The sequence below is a fragment of the Pan paniscus genome, chromosome 2 (assembly GCF_029289425.2).
Source record: "Pan paniscus chromosome 2, NHGRI_mPanPan1-v2.0_pri, whole genome shotgun sequence".
NCBI classification, from domain to species: Eukaryota; Metazoa; Chordata; class Mammalia; order Primates; family Hominidae; genus Pan; species Pan paniscus.
This window is the reverse complement of record NC_085926.1, coordinates 50282987-50310112: the sequence shown is the minus strand read 5'-3', so window position 1 is coordinate 50310112 and position 27126 is coordinate 50282987. Positions and strand designations below refer to the sequence as shown.

The following is a 27126-nucleotide window of genomic DNA, read 5'->3' as shown; positions in this document are numbered from 1 at the left end:
GATGTAGTATGCATATATACTTGGTCATCACTCAGCTCCCTGGGGCTCAGGTTGTGGTGGAGACAAAAATGGACTGCAGTTAGAACTTAGGGAAACTGGCCGGGCATAGTGGCTCACACCTGTAATCCCAACACTTTGGTTGGGCTAGGTGGGCAGATCACTTGAGGCCAGGAGTTCGAGGCCAGCCTGGCCAGCATGGCGAAACCCCATCTCTACCAAAAATACAAAAAAAATTTAGCTGGGCGTGGTGGTGGGCGCTTGTAGTCCCAGCTACTCAGAAGGCTGAGGCAGGAGAATCGCTTGAACCCGGCAGGCAGAGGTTGCAGTGAGTGGAGATCACACCACTGCACTCCGATAGAGCAAGATTCCAACTCAAAAAAAAAAAAAAAACGGCCGGGCGCAGTGGCTCAGGCCTGTAATCCCAGCACTTTGGGAGGCCAAGGCGGGTGGATCACCTGAGGTCGGGGGTTCAAGACTGCCTGACCAACATGGTGAAACCCCGTCTCTACTAGAAATACAAAAAAATTAGCCGGCATGGTGGCAGATGCCTGTAATCCCAGGTACTCGGGAGGCTGAGGCAGGAGAATCACTTGAACCCTGGAGGCGGAGGCTGCAGTGAGCCGAGATCGTGCCACTGCACATTATCCTGGGCGACAAGAGTGAAACTCTATCTCAAAAAAAAAAAAAAAAAACATCCCTTCAACATACACCACGCTCTGGGAGAAGGTGTGGCATAACCCCTTCACCAAATACAGAGCTGCCACCGTGGAGCAGACACTGCTCGTGATACCGAGGGTATCGCTGTTAACAATTCTTGCTTTCATTAAGCATGGACTCTGCTGGGTTTGAAAACACTGAATTCGAAGTTCTTCAGAACTGAATGTAACTATGTGAATCTGGCCAGTTCCTTAATTTTCTTTCAACTTGGTTAGTTCACATAAGCGTGGCAATCGCAAAAATAACAGCTGTGAAAATAGAAGCCAGATGGGCACCCGGCGGTCTGGCCTTAGGCCCTGAAGTGCAGGTTTGAGGATTGGTGCTTGTGAAGTCCTGCTAGGCCTGAACTCAGGTGTTGGGGGACGTCAGAGCCGCCAAATACACCCAAAAGACCGGGAGGACTCACGGCCACCACTTTCCTCGGTGGGAGCTGTCCCAGCTGGTCAGATCGCGCTTGCTGGGACCTGGGATCTCGCAACGCATGCTGGGATGCCCAGCATCTAAGGGCGCCCATTGGTCCCGCCCCCACGACTTGAGCAACAGCCAATCAGAGGTGGCAGCGTGCGGAAGCGGAAGTGAGGTTTCCGTGGAGACAGCCGAGCCTGCGGAAGGCGGCGGCGGCGGCACCTGCGATCAGCGGCTGGGGCAGGTTATGGTGGTGCGGACTGCGCTGTGAGCACAGCGGCCACGGGGCCCGCCATGTGCCGGCGGCCCTGACATGGGCGCCAGCGGGTCCAAAGCTCGGGGCCTGTGGCCCTTCGCCTCGGCGGCCGGAGGCGGCGGCTCAGAGGCAGCAGGAGCTGAGCAAGCTTTGGTGCGGCCTCGGGGCCGAGCTGTGCCCCCCTTCGTATTCACGCGCCGCGGGTAAGGGCATGGGTTCCACCCTGGCGGGGGGAACAGGCGGGCGGCCAGGCGTCCCGCGCCACGGGGGAACTTCCACCGCTGTACCCCACTACAGCCAAGCCAGGACGACCCCCATATTTTGAGCCTCATTAGAGCTAGGGGTGGAGAAAGCCGGGCAGTGGTCTCCTGGCGGCCTGGCCACTCTGAAAGTCTCCCTAGGGAAGAGTGGGCCTGAGGCTTGTCACTGGGCAGACCTTCCGCACGGTAAAGCTAAGCTAGGGCCTCCATAAGATCTCTTCCTTTCATCCCTTCCGGCTCAGCCTGCATACTGAAGGGTCCTAGCCTCCCTTTCCCCCCCAGTTATTCCAAGGGGATAATAACCCTCTGTTTAGGCTGCTTTTCCTGACAGTAGTGGGGCTGAACCTCTGAGCGTAGTGGCTGGGAAAGCAGGGATAGGCCTCAGTATTGGGGGTGAGGCTGAGGAAAAAAGACCCTCACCCAGTTATGTTCTCCAGATCCAGAGCGCTGACCTACCCACCCAACCCCCAGCCCAGTCTCCCAGAGGCCCGCACAAGAGTACCAGATTGGCTTGGCTCTAGTGGGCTCTTGGAGATAGGCGCTCCCTGTGCTAGAGATTTGGCTGTAGACACCAGGAAGACCCAACAGTGGCAATTCACCAGCCACCTGGGGTGTGGGGTCAGGGGAGACGCAGCCTTCATTCCTTTGTGCTTCTTCCTAGCTTAGGCTTCTGCTATTTCAGTCTTTGACACTGGGCCAGCAGCATCTTCTGGAGTGAGACCAACATGCCCAGGCCACCACCCTGCCCACTCTAGAAGTCCTGGGTGAAGGCAAAGTCCTGATATTAGAATGGCTGCCCTTGCTGAACAAATCAATGATGAGAACTGGCCTTGGTGGCTGCCTGGATGGTGTGCTCTGGTGTGGGCTCTCTTCTTGGGGGTCTGACATAGTAGCACTGCCCACCCATCACCTCACTTCCCACTTTCTTCTAGTAGACCCCAAACCCCAGGCAAAGGATTCTCCAGGCAGGCCAGGCACAGTGGCTCACGCCTGTAATCCTAACACTTTGGGAGATGAAGACGAGTGGATTGCCTGAGTTCGGGAGTTCGAGACCAGCCAGAGCAACATGGCAAAACCCCGTCTCTACTAAAATACAAAAAATTAGCAGGGTGTGGTGGTGCATGCCTGTAGTCCCAGCTACTTGGGAGGCTGAGGCAGGAGAATTGCTTGAACCCGGGAGGCAGAGGTTGCAGCAAGCTGAGATCGCGCCACTGCACCTCCAGCCTGGGCAACAGAGTGAGATTCTGTCTCGAAAAAATTTTTTTAAAAAAAGGATTCTCCAGGCATATTATCCTCTTTTCTTCCCACTTGGGGTTGGGAAGACCACAGACTTCTCCGTGACCTGTGACATTTGCCATGCCCAGGTGTGGGGCTCCAGCCCAGCCTGTTCCCTTCTCCCTCTACACAGCTCTATGTTCTATGATGAGGATGGGGATCTGGCTCACGAGTTCTATGAGGAGACAATCGTCACCAAGAACGGGCAGAAGCGGGCCAAGCTGAGGCGAGTGCATAAGAATCTGATTCCTCAGGTGAGGGGCTGGGCAGTGGTCACAGAGCCTACACTAAGCGTGTGGAGGTGGACCCAGATGGGATCTGTTGTCATGGTGGGGGCTTTTGCGGGGGGATCTGGGAGGAACAAGGAAGCTTCCCGAAGTAGAGGCCCTGAGCTGACCCTTACTAGCCTCTGTTTCCATGGCAGGGCATCGTGAAGCTGGATCCCCCCCGCATCCACGTGGATTTCCCTGTGATCCTCTATGAGGTGTGACCCTGGGAGGTGGCAGACAGAAGCACCCCCTGCCCCGGCAAGAAACTCCCAGGCTCAATCAAGGTGTGACTTCCATTGAGGAGCCCAGGCTGGGGCCACAACCCTGAATAAACTCCGTTGGCCCATAACCTTCAGCTGTGAGCGGGTCAGTCCCGCAGTATTGGTTGGGTGTTGGTTTGTGTGTGGACAAGAGGTGGTTGGTGGGTGGTGAAGGCTAATGGCAGAGTTAGCACCCCACTCTCCCAAGCCACCCCTGCAAGCAGCACAGCAGGGCATATACCAGTCAGGAATGCCCGTTACCTGGTTCCTTGCCTGGTCTGCTTTCTTCCAAGTTTGCCTGGGGCCTAGCCCTGCTAGAGGCTACAGCACTTTACAAGCAAGGTATGCCTTCTTCCAGCCCCTAGGCTGTGGGCACTGTATACAAGTAGGAACTTCCTTTCCTTCACTTCCCTTTTAACCCCTAGTCAGAGCATTTCAGCCGTTTGCTACCTCGATTCCTCCTGTGTTGGACAGAGGCTGGGGGCAGTGCCAGCCTGATTCTTCCGACCTACCTGCCATTGGTTCCCGCCTTCAGATGGATGGACAGTTTGCTGGCTATTGATAGGAGTGGGGACTGGGTGGGGGCTTCTCCCTCTACCCAGGGCTGGGCTGATCCCCCTACTGCAACTAACTGTTGCCCCCCCCCACCCCGAACCCCCAGTTGAGGAGTTGAGAGAGTGCAGGCTGGGGTCAGGACAGGCTGCGGATGCTTGTGCCTATGGGGAGTTACTCCAACCCACCTATTCTGTCTAATCCCCATGGCTTTGCACCAAATCCTCCACCCCTCCAATTGGGAGGGGACTGTTCACCACCTTGTGGTAAGGGACAACACCCTAAGGCTGGTGCCAGTAGTCATGAGTAGCCTACCACCCCCTCCCTTACAGTAACCCCCACCCCTTCAGGATCAGTCAAGGGAAAGCACTAGAACCCCTGGGTAGGGAAAGAAAGGAGGGAAAAACCATAAAAGGAATACTTATAATGTGAAGGTTTGTAAATAGTCCATGATGATGTCGTGGCAGAGTCTGATTTCTATATAGAGGTGACTTTCTTTTTAAGTACTGTGCAAGCTCTGTGCTTCTATAATGTGGGAAATGGCTTGGGGAGGATGGCCCCTAGCTTAGGAAGACTGTTGTGTTATTTGTTCAATTTCAATAAAATGATTTGTAGATCCTGCACACGAGAGTGGCATCCTGTGGGGGCTCTGACACCCAGTGTCTAGACTACCACCTGGGTTCAATAGGTAGGCCTGGCACAGGACTCTGGCAGGCCCCCTATGACCAGCAAAGCCCAAGGGTAAGTCTGAGCCCAGCCTGTGGCCATCCCAACTGTGGCCAGCAGGTGGCTGTGTGTTCACACAGACCTCACTGCAGGCCCCCTGCAGGGTGGGAGGGCACTCATTTATCTGTTGTGATCCATGTGGTGGTGACCCTTGGAATCAGAAGGCCCTGGGATACTTCACTAAGGATTGGCCCCACCTGCCTGATCTAAGGTGAGAGAGTGTGACCCAAGATAGTTCTGGAATATCTGTCTTAGCTGTAGCATCGCCAGCTGACCCTAAGTGGGGTCATGGCCTGACCCCCATGGACCTCAAAGGCCCAGCTTTAATGGACAGCAGCCAGATAGGTGTCCCCACGCCCTTGGCCTACTGCCAGGCTCAGCAACCCAAACTCATGTGCCTCCTCTGAGGCCTGCCTGTGGACACCATGGGAGAATGAGCTCAGGCTTCTGTTTCAGCAAGCAAGGCTCGGCCCACTAGTATTGCCCCTGCTGTCTGTTGCCCCCATCTTCTCATCACCTGCAGCCTGCCCACTGTGGTCATTCTGCCTGCACTTCTCAGGGGCTGCTATAAGGCAGATTCTCTACTAGGCTTAGGCTTTGACTATCAGTCCAACTCCCAGTTAAAGAGGGGAGATTTCAGGGACAGGCTTCTGAGTGTAGGGAGCTGGTCTGCCAGTCTTTCGGAGGTTTGAACTTGTCAAGGCTAGGGCAGGATCACCATATCCAGCCTGGACTTGCAGTTCTGTGGGGTGCCTCCCCATACCCCCATAGGATGCCAAACATGAGGCCCTGTCATCCTCCATGGCCCCCCTCTACTGGCTGTTCAAGGCCCAGGGCTCTCCCATGCCAGATAGCATCCTGTCTCCTACCACCACTGTCCCAGCCTGAGGGAACTCCCTGTGCTGGGCCTACCCAGCTGACCCCATCGCTGGAAACAATGGGGGTCAGGCAACACTTCCCCACTCTCTCCTGCTGGGCTGTGCTCACTTCCTTCCTGCTGGCTGCCTGAGGAAGTGTCCCTGCCCTGGGACAGTCTGGCCTAGCCTTTGTTTCCCCCGGGGTCCCCACCCATGGAGCTTTCAAGGCTTCTGGCCCCTGTGAAGCCAGCACAGTGGTACAGGGACACTGCACCTTCCCCTACCATGTCTTGGACTCCTTGGTCCTCAGGGCCAGACTCCTGGGTATTCACCTACCCCTCACGCAGCCTTCTGTTGGGGGAGAGGCTCCTGGGCATTGGGCCATTGGGTTGTTGAGGGGTTGGCTCTGGGTGATTTGAGGGTAGGTAGATTTGCACCCCTGGAGAGGTCTGCTGGAACCTTGCTGCAGTCCTCCCTAGGGCCAGCCACAGGAACACCCCTCCCAGAGGAGTATACCCCTTTCCTCATCCATGTTGTAAGGAGCCCCCTACTCTGTATAGTGGACTCTGAAATCCATCCAGGAATGAACTCCAGCAGGAAAGCACTCTGCAGAACCCTCCCAGTCCGTCCCCTCCTCCCCAACCCACACAGTCACACTCACTAACACATTGTCCTGTCACACAGGATGCAGAAGCTCTCAGTGGAAAAAAACGGACTCAGCTACTGGAAGTCCCCCCGACCCTCCCCCCAAGGCTAGTTCCCTTCTTGGGCACCTGGTCTGGGGGACCATCAGCTGAACGACCCCCAAGTATTTTGACTCCCAAAAGCACCACCACCTGACCCCATCCTCTCACACCCTACTGGATTTGAGGATGGGCCCCAATCCTAGGGAAGGAGTGAAGAGGTTCCCTAGTGTTGGAAGCTGTGGGTGTGGGGGAGATTGGCACCTGATCCTGAGCCCATAGCCTTCCTGTCACCTGGCGCAGCTGGCGGGGCCAGATCCTACTCGGGAAGGGTGGGGAGGGCAGCCAGCCAGCAGGGCATTCTGGAGGGAAACGGTCAAGGCGATCTCCTCCCCCGCGCCTGTTCCTGGCCCTTTCCTCTCAGGGGGCAGCAGGAAGTGAGGAGAAAGGGCTGGGATGGGAGGCGGGAGCGGATGGGAGGGAATGGGGTTTATCAAGTCCTCGGCGAGCTGCCCAACGGGCAGCAGCTGGCGCAAGTAGCCTAGCTGGAGAGGCTCACCCCAGGAAGGAGGGAGGCCACCGACCTACTGGGCCGACGGACTCCCACACAGGTGAGCCCAGCGCAGACGGCTGGTCTGCACCCCCACAGATGCGCTCGCAGTTGCACTCCCTCCCTCTCCTGGCGCCCGGGAGGGTTAGGGGCTGGTGGCGCAGACGCGGGCCCTTTGGGGAGTTGAGTCTCGCACAAGGGAGCGGACCTAGGAAGAGCCGAGGTGGTTTCGCACGGGGCTCGCCAGGGTCTAAGCCTGCCCCCCACCGGGAGATGCCTGTGGAGCGTAGGGGGCGCTGGATACGGGATGGAGGCCCTGGGAGACCCCTCTTGCTGGCTTTCTCGGAGGTCCAGCCAGAAACTGCTGCAAGGAATGGGGGCCTCCTCGGGGTTGAGAGGAAGCCGGGCTCCCAAAGGACCTCAGAGACTGGGCAGAAAAGGACGGGATCTCAGGGATGACTGTCCCGCCCTGATGCGAGTCAGGGAGAGGGGCGGCCAACCTCCTAGACCCCTCTGAGCTTCCCTGCCCCCAACCCTGCCGGCCACGCCGCGACCCAAAGCCGGGCTGCCAGGATAACGACTGCCTCGGCCCTTCCTGGGCCGGCTAAGAAGCGGTGCTTGGCCCCTTCCCTCAGTCTGGCAGGGGGCGGGGCCTCCCTTTAGACGGCGGACCAGAGAAGGGGGCCCCTGATTCGTGGGAGGCGGGGCACTACTCTCCAGGAGACCAGAGGTCGCCTCAGGTCAAAGTCCCTTTTTCCACACAAAGGGGCCCCACGGCTGGCGTCTACGTTAGGGGGTGCAGAGCCAGATCTGGTGCTGCCCCCTGCCAACCTCGGAGTACCACAGCACCTCCTGATGGCCGAACGGGGCAACGCCTCCTCCTATTTCCCCCCCTCTCCCCGTCCCCCTGCCTAGTCCCTCACACTGTCTCTTTAAAGGGCTGGCGGCGCCGCGGAGCTGGGAGGACTGAACCACCGGCCTCGGGCTGCAGGGGGAACATTTCAGGCTGACTGGCGCTCGTGGCTGAGACTCCCACAGAAAGCCCGGCTCAGAGGGGCATTAGGGTCCCAAATGGGCGGCCACGTCCCTCTGCAGAGGACCTGGGGCTCTTCGAGCCCGAAACGAGGCACCGGCACCGAGAAAGGTGGACCACACCTTCCCGCCCCGTTCGCAAGTCCAATCCCGGGCCCACCTCCGCACTGGAGTCTTAAAGGGCCAGCGTGCCTGGGGGCGGAGCCAGCAGAGGCGCTGAGCCGGGCCGCGCCTGGGCGAACGGCCGGAGCGGGCTGGGCTGGGCCCGGGATGGCGGTGGCCCTGGCGCCGGTCCCGGTGGCGCCCCGCGCGAGGTGAGGGCGGGCGGTGCAAACCTGGCGGCTCTCTTCCCCTTGGGCTGGGGTCTGAATCCCCGGGGGTGCTCGCGGAGAGGCGTCCCAGAAACCCCACCCCCACCCGACCGGGCGCAGGCCCCACGTGTGGGGCGGGGGCGGGGTCCCGCACAAAGACCCGGCGGAGCGCGCTCTAGCCCTGAGCGGCCGGGCGGGGGAGGCGAGCGCGCGCATTCTCGGTGGCGGTGGAGGGAAGGGCCGGTCGGCCGGCGCCGCCGTGGGAGGTCCGCTGCCCCTTTGTCCCCACGGGGCCTCCTCCAAGCCGGGAGAGTGTCAGCGCTCGAGAGAAAGTCCGGACAGCCTCACTCTTCTGCCGGGCGAGTGTTACACGGATAGAAGCCTCCCGGCAGCGTTCCTTCCAGCTTCCTAGCCTCTGGACGAGCTGTTCCCTGCTTTACCCAAATGCTGTCGTTTCTCTGGATCAAGGGTTCTTCACGGTGTACAGGGTGGGCATCAGGGGTTCAGGGTTCTCTGAAACCATGTACTGGATGGTATGCAGGCATATATGTGACTCTGGTGAGCCCAAATTATCTAGTTCTTAGAAGGGTCACAGACCTAATAGAGATTTGTGCCGAGCCACAGGCTACCTGCTCCAGAAAAGAGCCCTGTGCTTCTGGCAGTGAGTTCCCAGGGTGCCTTGTCTGCCCTGCAGTGGCCTGTGGTCTCTCAAACCTATTACAGCCATGAGCACAGTGCCCCCACACAGCATGGGGTTTGGGAGCATAGATGGGCTTGAGGTGGGCACTTCCAGTATTCCCTAGACTGACTTGTTCTCCCCAACCCTTCTTCCAGTTCCTGAGCTGGTGCCAGGCAGGTGACACCTCCTGCAGCCCCCAGCATGCGGGCAGGCCCAGGCCCCACTGTTACACTGGCCCTGGTGCTGGCGGTGGCATGGGCCATGGAGCTCAAGCCCACAGCACCACCCATCTTCACTGGCCGGCCCTTTGTGGTAGCGTGGGACGTGCCCACACAGGACTGTGGCCCACGCCTCAAGGTGCCACTGGACCTGAATGCCTTTGATGTGCAGGCCTCACCTAATGAGGGTTTTGTGAACCAGAATATTACCATCTTCTACCGCGACCGTCTAGGCCTGTATCCACGCTTCGATTCTGCCGGAAGGTCTGTGCATGGTGGTGTGCCACAGAATGTCAGCCTTTGGGCACACCGGAAGATGCTGCAGAAACGTGTGGAGCACTACATTCGGACACAGGAGTCTGCGGGGCTGGCGGTCATCGACTGGGAGGACTGGCGACCTGTGTGGGTGCGCAACTGGCAGGACAAAGATGTGTATCGCCGGTTATCACGCCAGCTAGTGGCCAGTCGTCACCCTGACTGGCCTCCAGACCGCATAGTCAAACAGGCACAATATGAGTTTGAGTTCGCAGCACAGCAGTTCATGCTGGAGACACTGCGTTATGTCAAGGCAGTGCGGCCCCGGCACCTCTGGGGCTTCTACCTCTTTCCTGACTGCTACAATCATGATTATGTGCAGAACTGGGAGAGCTACACAGGCCGCTGCCCTGATGTTGAGGTGGCCCGCAATGACCAGCTGGCCTGGCTATGGGCTGAGAGCACGGCCCTCTTCCCGTCTGTCTACCTGGACGAGACACTCGCTTCCTCCCGCCATGGCCGCAACTTTGTGAGCTTCCGTGTTCAGGAGGCCCTTCGTGTGGCTCGCACCCACCATGCCAACCATGCACTCCCAGTCTACGTCTTCACACGGCCCACCTATAGCCGCAGGCTCACGGGGCTTAGTGAGGTATGTGTCTCCAGGGCCCTGCCTTTTTACTCCTTCCTTGAGGATCCACTGCACATTTGGGTTATCAGGGGCCACTATAGGACTATACCTGTAGTTTATTGGCTGCTCCACATCCCCTCAAATCATTCTGTCTATAACCTGAAAGGGTGACATCATTATCCCCGTTTTTCAGATGAGAACAATTGAGGCACAGCGATGCTGAGAAGTTTGCCCAAAGCTTCCCAGCAAATCCAGAGCTGAGCTGGGACTGGGGCCCAGGCCTTCTAACTTTGGAATCCATCCTGATAGCTGCACCTAGGCTCAAGTGTGCCCTTGGCTTGGGAAACTGAGCCCCAAAAGTGGGGTGGAAATGGACTTAAATGTTTAAAAAGGAAGCAAAACAAATGAGCCTCTGCCTGGAGGTGAAAGGGGAGTTGAGCTGGGAGTTCAGCAGGTTGAAACAGGCTGGGGCCTGCCCTCCTTGTCTGTTCCTGTCACCCTGTGGTCTCAGTCTTCCCCAGTGACCATCCCTTTTCCTGCATAGATGGACCTCATCTCTACCATTGGCGAGAGTGCGGCCCTGGGCGCAGCTGGTGTCATCCTCTGGGGCGACGCGGGGTACACCACAAGCACGGTAAGCGAGACCCAGCCTGCCAGAGCTCAGTCTATGGGACAGACAGAGAGTTAGGGCCTTTGGCTACCAACCTCAGGTGGGCAATCCTAGTCTGGTCCCCTTGTCTGTCTCCCACCCGAGGCATCCCTGGTGGCAACAGGAGGAGGTCACCCCCGCCCTGCTCTCAGGAAAGAGGAAATGCTGTCCTGAACAGCTGTTGAGTTCCGCCCTTCCCCATCTGCCCAACTGGGTTCCGGTCTGTACCCCCACCCACTTCTCAGCAGGAGCAGGGACTGTGTGGCTCAGGTGCAGATTGAATGTATAAATGTGTGCAGTTAAAATAAGGTATAGTCATCACAGTGTGGACACAGTTTCCATCTGGGCCTGTGGGCTGAGGCAGCTGACCCTGACCTGTGGTCCTTGTCTTCTGCCTCCAGGAGACCTGCCAGTACCTCAAAGATTATCTGACACGGCTGCTGGTCCCCTACGTGGTCAATGTGTCCTGGGCCACCCAATATTGCAGCCGGGCCCAGTGCCATGGCCATGGGCGCTGTGTGCGCCGCAACCCCAGTGCCAGTACCTTCCTGCATCTCAGCACCAACAGTTTCCGCCTAGTGCCTGGCCATGCACCTGGTGAACCCCAGCTGCGACCTGTGGGGGAGCTCAGTTGGGCCGACCTTGACCACCTGCAGACACACTTCCGCTGCCAGTGCTACTTGGGCTGGAGTGGTGAGCAATGCCAGTGGGACCATAGGCAGGCAGCTGGAGGTGCCAGCGAGGCCTGGGCTGGGTCCCACCTCACCAGTCTGCTGGCTCTGGCAGCCCTGGCCTTTACCTGGACCTTGTAGGGGTCTCCTGCCTAGCTGCCTAGCAAGCTGGCCTCTACCACAAGGGCTCTCTTAGGCATGTAGGACCCTGCAGGGGGTGGACAAACTGGAGTCTGGAGTGGGCAGAGCCCCCAGGAAGCCCAGGAGGGCATCCATACCAGCTCGCACCCCCCTGTTCTAAGGGGGAGGGGAAGTCCCCTGGGAGGCCCCTTCTCTCCTTGCCAGAGGGGAAGGAGGGTACAGCTGGGCTGGGGAGGACCTGACCCTACTCCCTTGCCCTGGATAGTTTATTATTATTATTTTGGGGTCTCTTTTGTAAATTAAACATAAAACAATTGCTTCTCTGCTTGGATTTTGTACCTGGGCTAAAGTGTATGCGAGATTCCAGAATTTCCCATGGGGTTTGAGCTCAGCTCTGTCTCTATGAAACCCTCTGCTGGGGACTTCTCGTGTAAGATGTATTCACCAAGACTTGGGGGCCCAGAGCTGCCCACTCTGGAGCTGTTCTGCTGGGGCAGGAGCCACCCCAGTGGGAGTGGAGGGACCCACATTCCATCCCAACACCAAGGACGTTGCTTTCTCCGTATTGGTTGCAAGGGAGTCAGGCCCCGCCTTGTGTGAGGGACAGGGCTCATTGTGTTTCTGCCACTTGCCCCTGTCCTCCCAGCTGGACCAGTGCCAGCCTCCTTGCCAACCCAAGGGAGAAACGTTTGATCTTCCCTGCTGTTCCCACAGGCAAGGGTGTCTCCTCCTTTCCCTGCTCCCAAGGGCAGTGGACACCAGCCACATACACCTCTCATCAGGGTCACAGCCCTCCCTCGGATCTGGTGGTGGGAGGTGGGCAGGGGATTGGGATCTGAATCGTGAGGTTCAGTCCCTGTCCCATTCTAGAGATGCCTGATGGGGCTGGGAGGTGGCATCTTGGGCCTGGGAGCAGGAACATCTTCTAAGGTCTGCTCCGTCCTGGCTGTGGGAGAGTATGGCTAGTCTCTGGCTGTCCCTGAGGAAAGAAGGAGCAGCTGGAGTTGTCAGACCAGCTCTGAGCTGCTTCACTAGCCCTGCCTCTGACGGGAGTGCATTCTGCCTCTCCCCTCAGCCAGCAACCCCACACCTGGGGTCCCGCCCATGTCCGTGATGACTCACCACGCAGCCCTGCTTCAGGAGGCTCTGGCTCTGGGGAAACAGACTCAAGAAGCCGTTGAGTGGTGAGGGCAGCCAGCAGCAGGGGAGCAGGGGTGGTGCCCTTGGAGATGCTTCCCACATTGGGTTCTGAAAGGTGAGGGCGGCAGCTCGATGCTCAGGAACAAATCCTGGGCAGAGGCTGGAGGAAGTTAGAGGTGGTGAAGGTGAACACTTCAGGGCTGGGGTGTGGCTTAGTGGCTGCTGTGGGCAGAGGCAGGAGGGGCAGCCCTAGAGCAGCACCAGGCCTGACTTCACCTAATACTGACTTATTCAGTAAACGCTGAGCACACAGTGTGCCTGTGCTGGGCTAGGTGCTGGGGATGCATCCGTGATGCATCTATGAACCACACCAACAAAGACCCCCGTCCTTGTGGGAGTGACAAAATAGAGGTAGATGCACACTAGATGCAAAGACCGAGATGCCAGATGGGAGAAACAAGCCCGGCCAAGCCAGTGCCAACCCAGGCTGTAAAGATATCCTTCCCTCACCTCTTTCGCCGGTGATGGGTAGAGAATGGAGAGGAGAGAGTGAGGTGGTAACACTGGAAAGGTGACGTGGTAAATTCACACAGTGAAGCAGGAGGTGCACATAGAAGTGGAGGGGTCCCAGGTGCTCATGGCCATGGTCGGGGGAGGCCAGGCTGGAGAGAAGATTCAGGTGTTGGTCAATAAAATGATGGGCTGGGTGCGGTGGCTCACCCCTGTAATCCCAGCACTTTGGGAGGCCGAGGCAGGTGGATCACTTGAGGCCAGGAGTTTGAGACCAGCCTGGCCAACATGCTGAAACCCTGTCTCTACTAAAAATACAAAAATTAGCTGGGCATCCGGGCCTGGTGGCTCACGCCTCTAATCCCAGCACTTTGGGAGGCCGAGGCGGACAGATCACAAGGTCAGGAATTAGAGACCAGCCTGACCAACGTGGTGAACTCCATCTCTACTGAAAATAAAAAATTAGCCGGGTATGGTGGTGCCTGCTTGTAATCCCAGCTACTCAGAAGGCTGAGGCAGGAGACTCGCTTGAACCCGGGAGGTGGAGGTTGCAGTGAGCCAAGATCACACCACTGCACTCCAGCCTGGGTGACAGAGTGAGACTCTGTCTCAAAAAAAAAAAAAAAAAAAAAAATTAGCTGGGTTTGTTGGTGCACACCTGTAGTCCTAGCTGCTTGGGCAGCTGAAACACAAGAATCACTTGACCCCAGGAGGTTGCAGTGAGCGGAGAATGGGCCACTGAACTCCAGCCTGGGTGACAGAGCAAGACTCTGTCTCAAAAAAAAAGTTGCCACAATAAGATGATGGCACTTAGCAAAAGGACAGCAGGAAAGGAGAAAGGAGCTGTGGCCTGTCCCCCATACCTGTGACTTCCTGCACCTGTGACCTCCCCCACACAGATGTGACCCATGCATACCTCTGAGCTACCCCACCCACACCCAACACACAGAGGTGATCCAGACCACACCACTGTGACCTTTCCCACCTAGCTATGACCCCTACATACCTGTAACCCCTCCCATGTGTGACCCCATACAGCTGTTACCGTCTCCAAATAACTGACTCCTCCGCAACTGTGACCTCTCCTGCATAGCTGTGACCAGTACCCATCGAGCTGTGACCCCCTCCATATAAACCTTTATGAACCTCACATTTCTTCCCCCGGAGGATCTAAAAGATGGTCCTAGGGAAAGTGCAACTCAGGGAGAGCCAGCACTGTCCTGTGGGGAAAGCGGGGAGTAGGTAGGAATAAGGTAATGGGGAGTGATGCGGCTCAGAGGTCTGAAGTGTTGAACAACCGGAGACAGCAGGCGGGACTGGACCATCAAGCTGATGGACCCCAGACATATGTGTGCACACACACCACTTGAACCAATCCTACTGGACCAGCCCAGTAGGAGCAGGCCTGTGGGCAGGGCCCTGGGGTGGAGGAGGATTTCAGGCACCCTCAGCTTCTTCCTATGGTTCCACCATTAGAGCTTCTCCCTTGGACTGAGGCCAGCTGGAGAATGCTGGCCTGGTGGTTGCCTGGATTGGGCCAACTGCAGCACTAGGTTTCTGGGGGCACCAGGAGGTGGCATGAATCCTTGAGGAGGGGGGCCAGGGGTTGCCTTGATGTTCTGTTCCCTCAGCCCTCAAGAGTTGTGCCAGGCTCTCTGGGCCTACATGGTCATCACTCTGGGACCCTGTTTCCTGAACTGGATCAGCAGCCACCACTTCTGGGGCTTGATCTTGTGTACAAGTCTCATGCTGTCCCCAGCATCCTGGGCCCTTCTTTCCCTCAGCCCTGCCAGCTTTTCTATCCCAGGCAGCCTGTAGGACCCAACCCAGATGGTAGTTAACTGTGAGATTCATTGCTTCAGTGGCCACCATGCCAGGGGTGGCCTGGCTACAGTGGCTCAGTCTCAGACTTGACTCAGATCCAGGTAGCACTTTCACTTGGGCAGGGACGTGGTGTTTCCTTCAACCAACTCTGGCAGGCAAGGCTGGGCCCAAGCACCTACCAGGTGTCAATAACCAGCTTCTGAATCAGCTGTGAACCCAGAAAATCTGACAAAGGTCTCAGTTAACTTAGAAAGTTTATTTTGCCGAGGTTGAGGACTTGCTGGTGACACAGCCTCAGGAAGTCCTGAGGACATGTGCCCAGGGCGGTTGGGGCACAGCTTGGTTTTATAGATTTTAGGGAGACATGAGACATTAATCAATATGTAAGAAGCACATTAGTTCCAGAAAGAAAGGTGGAGACTGCTCAAATCAAGGCTCCCAGGCTCAAAGCACTGGGGGCTTCCAGGTCACAGATAGGTGAGAGACAGATGGTTGCATTCTTTTGAGTTTTTGGTAAGTCTTTCCAAAGGAGGCAATCAGAATATGCATCTATCTCTGTGAGCAAAAGGATGACTTGAATAGAATGGGAGGCAGATTTGTCCTGAGCAGTTCCCAGCTTGAAGAGGCCCAAGATACTTTCCTTTCACATTTACCCCATTTTCTTTTTCAAAATCTTTTGGAGAAAGCATTTTGCAAGAAAATGAGTATCTGGTCTCAGGTTTCATCTGATCTCTCATTGCTAGATAAGTAGGTCCACAAAGCTCATTTTTAGCAGGTTGTAAAGTCTCATGCAGTGTGAAGAGAAAATAGGGAGAAGGAAGGAAGAAAAAAAAAAACAGCAAAAGAACAATCCCAGCCCTAGCGGGGTGGCTCATGCCTGTAATCCCAACAATTTGGGAGGCTGAGGCGGGTGGATCACCTGCGGTTGGGAGTTCGAGAACAGCCTGACCAACATGGAGAAACTCTGTCTCTACTAAAAATACAAAAAACTAGCCAGGCATGGTGGCTCATGCCTGTAATCCCAGCTACTCAGGAGGCTGAGACAGGAGAATCACTTGAACCCAGGAGGCGGAGGTTGCAGCAACCTGACATTGCGCCATTGCACTCCAGCCTGGGCAACAAGAGTGAAACTCCATCTCAAAAAAAAAAAAAAAAAAAAAAAAAAAAAAAAAAAAAAAAAAAAAATCCTGGGAAAATATAGGCCACATTACTCTGAAGTCCATACATTGGTAGGCAGGTATGAAAGTGGCTTATGTATGTAAACAGGTTACTGTTACTTTCTTCTGAAGTGTAAGTTGACTGACTTTAGTTGACACCCTTTTAAGAAACCACAGCTAGGGCCGGGCGCAGTGACTCACGCCTGTAATCCCAGCACTTTGAGAGGCCGAGGCGGCCGGATCACAAGGTCAGGAGTTCGAGACCAGCCTGGTCAATATGGTGAAACCCTGTCTCTACTAAAAATACAAAAATTAGCCAGGCATGGTAGCAAGCGCCTGTAGTCCCAGCTACTCGGGAGGCTGAGGCAGGAGAATTGCTTGAACCTGGGAGGCATAAGTTGCAGTGAGCTGAGATCGCGCCACTACACTCCAGCCTGGGTGACAGAGCGAGACTCCATCTCAAAAAAAAAAAAAGAAAGAAAAGAAACCACAGTGGCCGATTGCAGTGGCTCACTCCTGTAATCCCAGCACTTTGGGAGGCCGAGGCGGGCAGATCAGGAGGTCAGGAGATCGAGACCATTCTGGCTAACACGGTGAAACCCCATCTCTATTAAAAATACAAAAAAAAAAATAGCTGGGCGTGGTGGTGGTTGCCTGTAGTCCCAGCTACTCAGGAGGCTGAGGCAGGAGAATGGCGTGAAACTGAGAGGCGGAGGTTGCAGTGAGCTGAGATCCTGCCACTGCACTCCAGCCTGAGTGACAGAGCGAGACTCTGTCTCAAAAAAAAAAAAAAACACACAGCTTAGTTTTCAGTGACTCCAAATTAGGAAAATGAAAAAAAAGAAGGAAAAAAATTGAAAACTTAATTTGAAGACTTGTAGCCAAGAAAAATTCAGTCCAAACTGTAGAAAATCATAAAAATTGGAAGCAAACAAAAAAACAGTTAAGACAAGAATCTAACAACAGGTGAACATTGGTTTTGAAACATAATTTTATTCTCTCTCCAATTTCCCATTTTACTAAAGACAAATCATGGTATGACTTGTTTGCTTATTATACCTGGCCTAAATATTTGTATACAGTGCAGCAAGAATAATTTATTTTGTCCCATAAGAGGAATCTCAGGTAAGACTTTTTAAAGCCCTGCCCAGCCATGGAATTGTGCCATCAAATACCCATGAGTTGGATGGAATTTCCTCTCCTTTCAAGTTCCAAGATAAACAGATAAACCTGGGGCCTCTGTGCCTGTCAGAAAGTGACATCCTTTTTTTTTTTGATCAGGCTAGTCTTGAGTTCCTGACCTCAGGTGATCCTCCCGCCTTGGCCTCCCAAAGTGCTGGGATTACAGGCGTGAGCCACCACTCCTGGCCCCAGAAAGTGACATTCTTTACTTACCACAGGTAAGAAATCCTGTACAGGGACTGTGTACACAAAATGTGAGGCCAGTTTTCCCAAGGCCTTTATTGGCTCCATAAGTTAAGTTTGATTCCTTAAACAAAAGCACACCATTCCTGTCAAAGTCTTGGTCAAATAACCAATTCCTCCAATTGTGTCCTGTTACAAATGAAAACAGATTCTTTTTTTTTTTTTTTTTTTTTTTGGTGGAGTCTGGCTCTGTTGCCCAGGCTGGAGTGCAATGGTGCAATCTCAGCTCACTGCCACCTCTGCTTCCCAGGTTCAAGCGATTCTACTGCCTTAGCCTCCGGAGTAGCTGGGATTACAGGCATGTGCCACCATGCCCAGCTAATTTTTGTGTTTTTAGTAGAGATGGGGTTTTGCCATGTTGGCCAGGCTGGTCTCGAACTCGCAACCTCAGGTGATTTGCCCACCTTGGCCTCCCAAAGTGCTGGGATTACAGGAGTGAGCCACCATGCCAGGCAAAAACAGATTCTTATGGTACTTATGCAAATAACTGTATTGCCATAAGTTAAGAATACTCACAAATAGTTTCCAAATTCTGGAGAAATCAGGTAGAGAAACAAATATGCTCCAAATTTTGTTCATAGGACTGTACTAAATTGTTAAAAGCTGTTGGCCAGGCACAGTGGCTCACGCCTGTAATCCCAGCATTTTGGGAGGCCGAGGCAGGCAGATCACGAGGTCAGGAGTTCAAGACCATCCTGACCAACATGCTGAAACCCTGTCTCTACTAAAAATACAAAAATTAGCCAGGTGTAATGGTGTGCACCTGTAATCCCAGCTACTCGGGAGGCTAGGGGAGGAGAATCGCTTGAACCCAGGAGCCAGAGGTTGCAGTGAGCCGAGATCCTGCCATTGCACTCCAGCCTGGGCGACAGAGTGAGACTTTGTCTAAAAAAAAAAGGCCAGGCACGGTGGCTCATGCCTGTAATCCCAGCACTTTGGGAGGCCAAGGTGGGCAGATCACGAGGTCAGGAGATCGAGACCACGGTGAAACCCTGTCTCTACTAAAAATACAAAAAATTAGCCGGGCGTGGTGGTGGGCGCCTGTAGTCCTAGCTACTCAGGAGGCTGAGGCAGGATAATGGCATGAACCTGGGAGGTGGAGCTTGCAGTGAGCTGAGATCGCGCCACTGCACTCCAGCCTGGGTGACAGAGCGAGAATCCATCTCAAAAAAAGATAATAATAATATATAATATGACAACTTGGCCTGACATGGTGGCTCACGCCTGTAATCCTAGCATTTTGGGAGGCCAAGGCAGGCGGATCACCTGAGGCGAGGAGTTTGAGACCAGCCAAGCCAATATGCTGAAACCCCATGTCTACCAAAAATACAAAAATTAGCCAGGTGTGGTGGCACATGCCTGTAAACCCAGCTACTGGGGAGGCTGAGGCAGGAGAATCACTTGAACCCAGGAGGCAGAGGTTGCAGTGAGCCAAGATTGCACCACTGCACTTTAGCCTGGGCAACAAAGCAAGACTCTACCCTGAAGAAAAAAGTATACGACAACTTGATTATATAAAAGTTTTTGGGTTTTTGGCCGGGCACGGTGGCTCACACCTGTAATCTCAGCACTTCTGGAGGCCGAGGCAGGTGGATCACGAGGTCAGGAGATCAAGACCATCCTGGCTAACATGGTGAAACCCCGTCTCTACTAAAAACACAAAAAAATTAGCCAGGCATGATGGCGGGCCCCTGTAGTCCCAGCTACTCAGAAGGCTGAGGCAGGAGAATGGCGTGAACCCGGGAGGCAGAGCTTGCAGTGAGCCAAGATTGCGCCACTGCACTCCAGCCTGGGTGATAGAGCGAGACTCTGTCTCAAAAAAAAAAAAGTTTTTGGGTTTTTTGTGACTTACACTGACTGTTCATGACATGGTTGGACTTTCCAATTTGTTCTGAACATCCCTCCTTTTTATTTATTTTGGGTTTTTTTTTTTTTTTTTTTTTTTTCAGATGGAGTCTTGCTCTGTCGCCCAGGCTGGAGTGCAGTGGCACGATCTCCGCTCACTGCAAGCTCCGCCTCCCAGGTTCACGCCATTCTCCTGCCTCAGCCTCCTGAGTAGCTGGGACTACAGGCGCCCACCACCACGCCCAGCTTAATTTTTTGTATTTTTAGTAGAGACAGGGTATCACCATGTTAGCCAGGATGGTCTTGATCTCCTGACCTTGTGATCCGCCCACCTCGGCCTCCCAAAGTGCTGGGATTACAGGCGTGAGCCACTGCGTCCGGCCCTATTTTGGTTTATTTTTTATTTTTTATTTTTTTCTTGAGACTGAGTCTTGCTGTCACCCAGGCTGGAGTGCAGTGGCATGATCTCAGCTCACTGCAACCTCTGCCTCCCAGGTCAAGCGATTCTCCTGCCTCAGCCTCCCAAGTAGCTGGGATTACAGGCACACACCACTAAGCCTGGCTAATTTTTGTATTTTTAGTAGAAACAGGGTTTCGCCATGTTGGCCAGGTTGGTTTCGAACTCCTGACCTCAAATGATCCTCCCGCCTCAGTCTCCCAAAGTGCTAGGATTATAGGTGTGAGCCACTGCACCTGGCTTATTTTTTTTTTTTTTTAGCAGAGTCTTGCTCTGTCACCCAGGCTAGAGGGCAGTGGCGCAATCTCAGCTCACTGCAACCTCCGCCTTCCAAGTTTAAGTGATTCTCCTGCCTCAGCCTCCTGAATAGCTGGGATTATAGGTGTGGGCCACCATGCCTGGATAATTTTTGTGTTTTTGTTGTTGTTGTTGTTGTTTTTGAGATGGAGTCTTGCTCTGTCACTGAGGCTGGAGTAACAGTAGCATGATCTCGGCTCACTGCAACCCCCACCTCCCAGGTTGAAGCAATTCTCCTGCCTCAGCCTCCTGAGTAGCTGGGATTACAGGCACCCACCACCACGCCGGGCTAATTTTTGTATTTTTAGTAGAGATAGGTTTCACCATGTTGGCCAAGCTGGTCTCAAACTCCCGACCTCAGGTGACCCGCCCACCTCGGCCTCCCAAAGTGTTGGGATTACGGGCGTGAGCCACCGCTCCCAGCCAAAAAAAAATTTTTTAATCTTATTACCATATTTCAGCTAGAACAAAATGCTGCTAAAGTAACAATGATCACACAAAGTATATGATTTCTGAGCGCTGTAAGTGTAAGCAGAAGTTAACGCCAGCTGGTTGTTAAATGCTAACTTTAGTCATTTAAAGGAAATTGCAAGGCAGAATCCCAAGCCAGTTTCTTACCTAGTGATGGGTCTCAGGCTGTAGACTGCTCCCTACCATCCCAGAAGCAGGAAAAAAAAACTAATTTTCCCTGTTGGAAGCGAGCTCAAACTCCATAAAGGAGTTACCTGCCTTCCATCGTCATGGAAGCAGAAAAACTTGCTTTCCTTTTGGGAGCAAGTAAAACTCCAAAAAAAAAAAAAAAAAAAAGAGTTGTACAGCAAAATAAACTTTAGATCTCAACCAATTGAGAAATCAAGGATTCTCTGGAGGGGGCGCTCCCAGACCTCAGCAAATTGTCCTATTGGTTTGAGCCATAAAGTTAGCTCCTGCTGGTACCAAGCACACATAGGCAATTAGTCAAAAGTCAAGGACATCTCCACACAGAATCCATCCATAGTTACCAAATGTGAACCCAGAAAATCTGAGACAGCTCTCAGTTAATTTAAAAAGTTTATTTTGCTGAGGTTGAAGATGCATCCGAGACACAGCCTCAGGAAGTCCTGATGACATGTGCCCAAGGTGTTCCGGGCACAGCTTGGTTTTATACATTTTAGGGAGATATGAGACATCTATCAATACGTAAGAAGTACATTAGCCAAGCGTGGTGGCTCAAGCCTGTAATCCCAGCACTTTGGGAGGCCAAGGTGGGCAGATCACAAGGTCAGGAGTTCAAGACCAGCCTGGCCAATATGGTGAAACCCTGTCTCTACTAAACATATAAAAATTAGCTGGGTGTGGTGGCACGCGCCTGTAGTCCCAGCTACTCTGGAGGCTGAGGCAGGAGAATCGCTTGAACCCGGGAGCCAGAGGTTGCAGTGAGCCGAGATCATGCCATTGCACTCCAGCCTGGGCGACAGAGTGAGACTTCGTCTAAAAAAAAATTAGGCCAGGCGCGGTGGCTCACACCTGTAATCCCAGCACTTTGGGAAGCTGAGGCAGGCAGATCACAAGGTCAGGAGATCGAGACCATCCTGGCTAACACGGTGAAACCCCGTCTCTACTAAAAATACAAAAAATTAGCCAGGCGTGGTGGCGGGCGCCTGTAGTCCCAGCTACTCGGGAGGCTGAGGCAGGAGAATGGCATGAACCCAGGGGGCAGAGCTTGCAGTGAGCTGAGATCACGCCACTGCACTCCAGCCTGGGCGACAGAGCGAGACTCCGTCTCAAAAAATAAAAATAAAAATAAAACAGAAGTACATAAGCTCTGTCCAGAGAGGTGGAGACAGCTCAAAGCACGGCCCCCCACTGGGGGCTTCCAGGTCACAGGCAGGTGACAGACAGATGGTTGCATTCTTTTGAGTTTCTGGTAGTCTTTCCAAAAGAGGCAATGGAGGCAATCATAATATGCATCTATGTCTGTAAGCAAAAGGATGACTTGAATAGAATGGGAGGCAGATTTGTCCTGAGCGGTTCCCAGCTTGAAGGGGCCCAAGATATTTTCCTTTCACGTATCGAACAAGTGAAACCACAAATGAATGAACAAGCATGTGCTCACTGACAGCTCATATGCATGGTCACACAAACACAGGATCTCATGCTCACAAGACAGCAGGGCTCACACACACCCAGTCCCAGGCACTGGGTTCCACACTCACACCTACTTGCCACTGGAATTTGTGCAGAGGCTCAGATGGTCACTAAATGGGGCTTCACAAAGACACAGTCACTAACCCAGCACATATACAAAGGGTGATGACACAGCCCTGACTTCATGAACACAGTGCCTTTCAGAAACAGGTCCCTACAACAGGGATGACTTATCCACTAAGCACAATAGACCCAAGGCCTAGGACCACAGTACTTTCAGGGGCCCACAAAATGTTTTTTTAATCAGAAGAAGAATATAAATATAAATATATTAATAATTAATATATAATAGTGTAACCCAGACATGACCTCCTGGGCTCAAGCACTCCTCCTGCCTCAGTGTCCCAAGTAGCTGGGACTACAGGTACATACCACCATGCCCAGCTAATTTTTAATTTTTTTGTAGAGATGGGGTCTTGCTACATTGCCTAGGCTGGTCTCGAACTCCTGGGCTCAAGCAATTCTCCCACCTCAGCCTCCCAAAGTGCTAAGACTATAGCCATATATATATATATATATATATATTTTTTTTTTTTTTTTTTTTTTTTTTTTTTGAGATGGAGTCGCTCTCTGTCACCCAGGCTGGAGTATAGTAGCACAGTGGAGCAGTCTTGGCTCACTGCAACCTCTGCTTCCCGGGTTCAAGGGATTGTCCTGCCTCAGCCTCCCGAGTAGCTGGGATTACAGGCACCTGCCACCACGCCCGGCTAATTTTTTGTATTTTTAGTAGAGAAGGGGTTTCACCATGTTAGCCGGGATGGTCTCGATCTCCTGACCTCGTGATCTGCCACCTCGGCTTCCCAAAGTGCTAGGATTATAGGCGTGAGCCTCCGCACCCGGCATGCCTGGCCATATTTTAAAATATTTTTTTTAAGGAGGAAAGGATCCACGAAAGTAAAGTGCCTAGGGCCCATCAATGTCAGATGCAGCCACGTGGACAAAGAACACTCCCTGAGCACAAGACACGAAGGAACCCGGTCTCCAGTGTCACAAACAGGCCTGCCCAGCAGGGTCTGCCCCTGCCCACCTCCTCCAGCCTAGGTAAGGCCACAAAGCCCTGCCCTAGTGCTGACAGCGTGGGAGGGGCCACTGTTGGCCCAGCCCCACCCCCAACCAAGATCCCTTTGCCAGGGATTCAGAGGTAGCCCTGATGCCTGGCTGGCCTGGCCTCCTAATCCAAGGCCCGCCCCTTGGCCCGCCCCTGGCCTGGGTGGGGTGACCCCCTACAAAAGCTCAGAATTTCCAGCAGCGGCTCCTTCCTCCAGGAGTCTCTGGTGCAGCTGGGGTGGAATCTGGCCAGGCCCTGCTTAGGCCCCCATCCTGGGGTCAGGAAATTTGGAGGATAAGGCCCTTCAGCCCCAAGGTCAGCAGGGACGAGCGGGCAGACTGGCGGGTGTACAGGAGGGCTGGGTTGACCTGTCCTTGGTCACTGAGGCCATTGGATCTTCCTCCAGTGGCTGCCAGGATTTCTGGTGGAAGAGACAGGAAGGCCTCCTCCCCTTGGTCGGGTCAGCCTGGGGGCTGAGGGCCTGGCTGTCAGCCACTCTTCCCAGAACATATCTCATGGCCTCAGTGGCTCATGGGGAAGCAGGGGTGGGCGAGCTTAGGCTAGAGCAAGTCCTGTGGGAGATGGCAGAGGCCCGGTCTGAGAGGCAACTCGGATGTGCCCTCCAGTGGCCATGCTCCCCTCCATGGGTCTCCCCTGCCCTCCTGGAGCCCTGCAGGTCAATGTTTAACAGAAACCAGAGCAGCGGTGGATTAATGCGCAAGGGCTCAGCCCCCCAGCCCTGAGCAGTGGGGGAATCGGAGACTTTGCAACCTGTTCTCAGCTCTGCCTCCCCTGGCCAGGTTGTCCTCGACCAGTCCCGTGCCATGGCAGCCCACCTGCTTCCCATCTGCGCCCTCTTCCTGACCTTACTCGATATGGCCCAAGGCTTTAGGGGCCCCTTGCTACCCAACCGGCCCTTCACCACCGTCTGGAATGCAAACACCCAGTGGTGCCTGGAGAGGCACGGTGTGGACGTGGATGTCAGTGTCTTCGATGTGGTAGCCAACCCAGGGCAGACCTTCCGCGGCCCTGACATGACAATTTTCTATAGCTCCCAGCTGGGCACCTACCCCTACTACACACCCACTGGGGAGCCTGTGTTTGGTGGTCTGCCCCAGAATGCCAGCCTGATTGCCCACCTGGCCCGCACATTCCAGGACATCCTGGCTGCCATACCTGCTCCTGACTTCTCAGGGCTGGCAGTCATCGACTGGGAGGCATGGCGCCCACGCTGGGCCTTCAACTGGGACACCAAGGACATTTACCGGCAGCGCTCACGGGCACTGGTACAGGCGCAGCACCCTGATTGGCCAGCTCCTCAGGTGGAGGCAGTAGCCCAGGACCAGTTCCAGGGAGCTGCACGGGCCTGGATGGCAGGCACCCTCCAGCTGGGGCGGGCACTGCGTCCTCGCGGCCTCTGGGGCTTCTATGGCTTCCCTGACTGCTACAACTATGACTTTCTAAGCCCCAACTACACCGGCCAGTGCCCATCAGGCATCCGTGCCCAAAATGACCAGCTAGGGTGGCTGTGGGGCCAGAGCCGTGCCCTCTATCCCAGCATCTACATGCCCGCAGTGCTGGAGGGCACAGGGAAGTCACAGATGTATGTGCAACACCGTGTGGCCGAGGCATTCCGTGTGGCTGTGGCTGCTGGTGACCCCAATCTGCCGGTGCTGCCCTATGTCCAGATCTTCTATGACACGACAAACCACTTTCTGCCCCTGGTGAGTCTTCTGTAACCTGCCCACCTTGTCAACCTGCCTTGTCAGATATTAGGTCCAGCCTTGGGGTACTTTAGCCTTGGGACATTTTCTTCTTTTTTTTTTTGAGACAGAGTCTCACTCTGTCACCCAGGCTGGAGTGCAGTGGCACGATCTTGGCTCACTGCAAGCTCTGCCTCCCGGGTTCATGCCATTCTCCTGCCTCAGCCTCCGAGTAGCTGGGATACAGGCGCCCGCCACCACACCCAGCTAACTTTTTGTATTTTTTAGTAGAGTCAGGGTTTCACTGTGTTAGCCAGGATGGTCTCAATCTCCTGACCTCGTGATCCATCCGCCTCGGCCTCCCAAAGTGCTGGGATTACAGGCGTGAGCCACCGCGCCCGGCCCCCAACCTTGGGACATTTTCATCCATTCATTCTTTTTTTTTTTTTTTTTGAGGCGGAGTCTTGCTCTGTCACCCAGGCTGGAGTGCAGGGGCAAGATCTCAGCTCCTGCAACCTCCACCTTCCGGATTCAAGTGATTCTCCTGCCTCAGCCTCCCAAGTAGTTGGGATTACAGGCATGCCATCAACATGCCTGGCTAATTTTTGTATTTTTAGTAGAAATGGGGTTTCACCATGTTGGCCAGGCTGGTCTCGAACTCCTGACTTCAGGTGATCCTCCCACCTCAGCCTCCCAAAGTGCTGGGATTACAGGTATGAGCCACCATGCCTGGCGCATGGGCACATCCATTGAGTGTGCACTTGGTGCCAAGTTCTGTGCCAGGCACAGGCAATTCAACATTTATTGGAATGATGTAGTCCCTGTCTGCATGGAATTCATAGGCTAGAGGAGGAAGCAGTTTGCCTCTGGCCCCATGGCCAGAGCAGCCCCAGGTGAAGGTTATGAATTATTTGTCCCATCTAATGGTGTTCCAGCAGTCTGCCACATGGTGGGAAGGAGGCCCCACAGAGCTGTGCTGTCTCCTTCCCAGGATGAGCTGGAGCACAGCCTGGGGGAGAGTGCGGCCCAGGGGGCAGCTGGAGTGGTGCTCTGGGTGAGCTGGGAAAATACAAGAACCAAGGTGAGCTTAGGCCTGGCATGAGGGTGGGGGTGGGGGAGGGGTGGGGCCATTAAGCTGACTGGGTAGACCCTGACTTACCCTTTCTACCTGCAAAGTCCTGGCTGACCAGCAGGTGAGTGCCTCAGTGCCCTGGGTGGGTCCATACATGGCCATGGTGTCCCTGACGCTATCCTCCCTTCCCACCTAGGAATCATGTCAGGCCATCAAGGAGTATATGGACACTACACTGGGGCCCTTCATCCTGAACGTGACCAGTGGGGCCCTTCTCTGCAGTCAAGCCCTGTGCTCCGGCCATGGCCGCTGTGTCCGCCGCACCAGCCACCCCAAAGCCCTCCTCCTCCTTAACCCTGCCAGTTTCTCCATCCAGCTCACGCCTGGTGGTGGGCCCCTGAGCCTGCAGGGTGCCCTCTCACTTGAAGATCAGGCACAGATGGCTGTGGAGTTCAAATGTCGATGCTACCCTGGCTGGCAGGGACCGTGGTGTGAGCAGAAGAGCATGTGGTGATTGGCCACACACTGAGTTGCACATATTGAGAACCTAATGCACTCTGGGTCTGGCCAGGGCTTCCTCAAATACATGCACGGTCATACAAGTCATGGTCACAGTAAAGAGTACACTCAGCCACTGTCACAGGCATATTCCCTGCACACACATGCATACTTACAGACTGGAATAGTGGCATAAGGAGTTAGAACCACAGCAGACACCATTCATTCCATGTCCATATGCATCTACTTGGCAAGGTCATAGACAATTCCTCCAGAGACACTGAGCCAGTCTTTGAACTGCAGCAATCACAAAGGCTGACATTCACTGAGTGCCTACTCTTTGCCAATCCCCGTGCTAAGCGTTTTATGTGGACTTATTCATTCCTCACAATGAGGCTATGAGGAAACTGAGTCACTCACATTGAGACTAAGCACGTAGCCCAAGGTTGCACAGCAAGAAAAGGGAGAAGTTGAGATTCAAACCCAGGCTGTCTAGCTCCGGGGGTACAGCCCTTGCACTCCTACTGAGTTTGTGGTAACCAGCCCTGCACGACCCCTGAATCTGCTGA

At 54.4% G+C, this 27126-nt stretch overlaps 3 protein-coding genes across 10 annotated transcripts; all 3 read left to right on the top strand.

Moving 5' to 3' along the window:
• Positions 1 to 1287: 1287 nt before the first annotated feature.
• On the top strand, positions 1288 to 4617 carry TUSC2 (tumor suppressor 2, mitochondrial calcium regulator). The gene is made up of 3 exons (XM_003818827.6): positions 1288 to 1581; positions 3047 to 3167; positions 3338 to 4617. The coding sequence occupies exons 1-3, from the start codon at positions 1436 to 1438 to the stop codon at positions 3401 to 3403; spliced, it is 333 nt and encodes a 110-aa protein (XP_003818875.1). The 5' UTR covers positions 1288 to 1435; the 3' UTR covers positions 3404 to 4617.
• Positions 4618 to 6723: 2106 nt separating this feature from the next.
• On the top strand, positions 6724 to 11713 carry HYAL2 (hyaluronidase 2). 4 transcript variants are annotated; one of them, XM_008972213.4, is made up of 5 exons: positions 6727 to 6871; positions 7749 to 7954; positions 8988 to 9954; positions 10478 to 10567; positions 10984 to 11713. In XM_008972213.4, exons 3-5 carry the CDS (start codon positions 9034 to 9036, stop codon positions 11392 to 11394), a joined length of 1422 nt encoding a protein of 473 aa, XP_008970461.2. In that variant the 5' UTR covers positions 6727 to 6871; positions 7749 to 7954; positions 8988 to 9033; the 3' UTR covers positions 11395 to 11713. The 4 variants fall into 4 exon arrangements, with proteins under 4 accessions (XP_003818870.2, XP_008970461.2, XP_057157752.1 ...); XM_057301769.2 differs by having other exon boundaries at positions 7749 to 8156; XM_003818822.4 differs by lacking the exon at positions 7749 to 7954 and having other exon boundaries at positions 6724 to 6871.
• A 607-nt stretch (positions 11714 to 12320) lies between these two features.
• HYAL1 (hyaluronidase 1) lies at positions 12321 to 27008 on the top strand. Of its 5 annotated transcripts, none has more exons than XM_055109980.2 (4): positions 12321 to 23277; positions 24085 to 25008; positions 25979 to 26068; positions 26256 to 27008. In XM_055109980.2, exons 2-4 carry the CDS (start codon positions 24109 to 24111, stop codon positions 26571 to 26573), a joined length of 1308 nt encoding a protein of 435 aa, XP_054965955.1. In that variant the 5' UTR covers positions 12321 to 23277; positions 24085 to 24108; the 3' UTR covers positions 26574 to 27008. The 5 variants fall into 5 exon arrangements, with proteins under 5 accessions (XP_054965955.1, XP_008970463.1, XP_003818871.1 ...); XM_008972215.5 differs by lacking the exon at positions 12321 to 23277 and adding an exon at positions 23293 to 23599 and having other exon boundaries at positions 24442 to 25008; XM_003818823.5 differs by lacking the exon at positions 12321 to 23277 and adding an exon at positions 23293 to 23599.
• Positions 27009 to 27126: the final 118 nt, after the last annotated feature.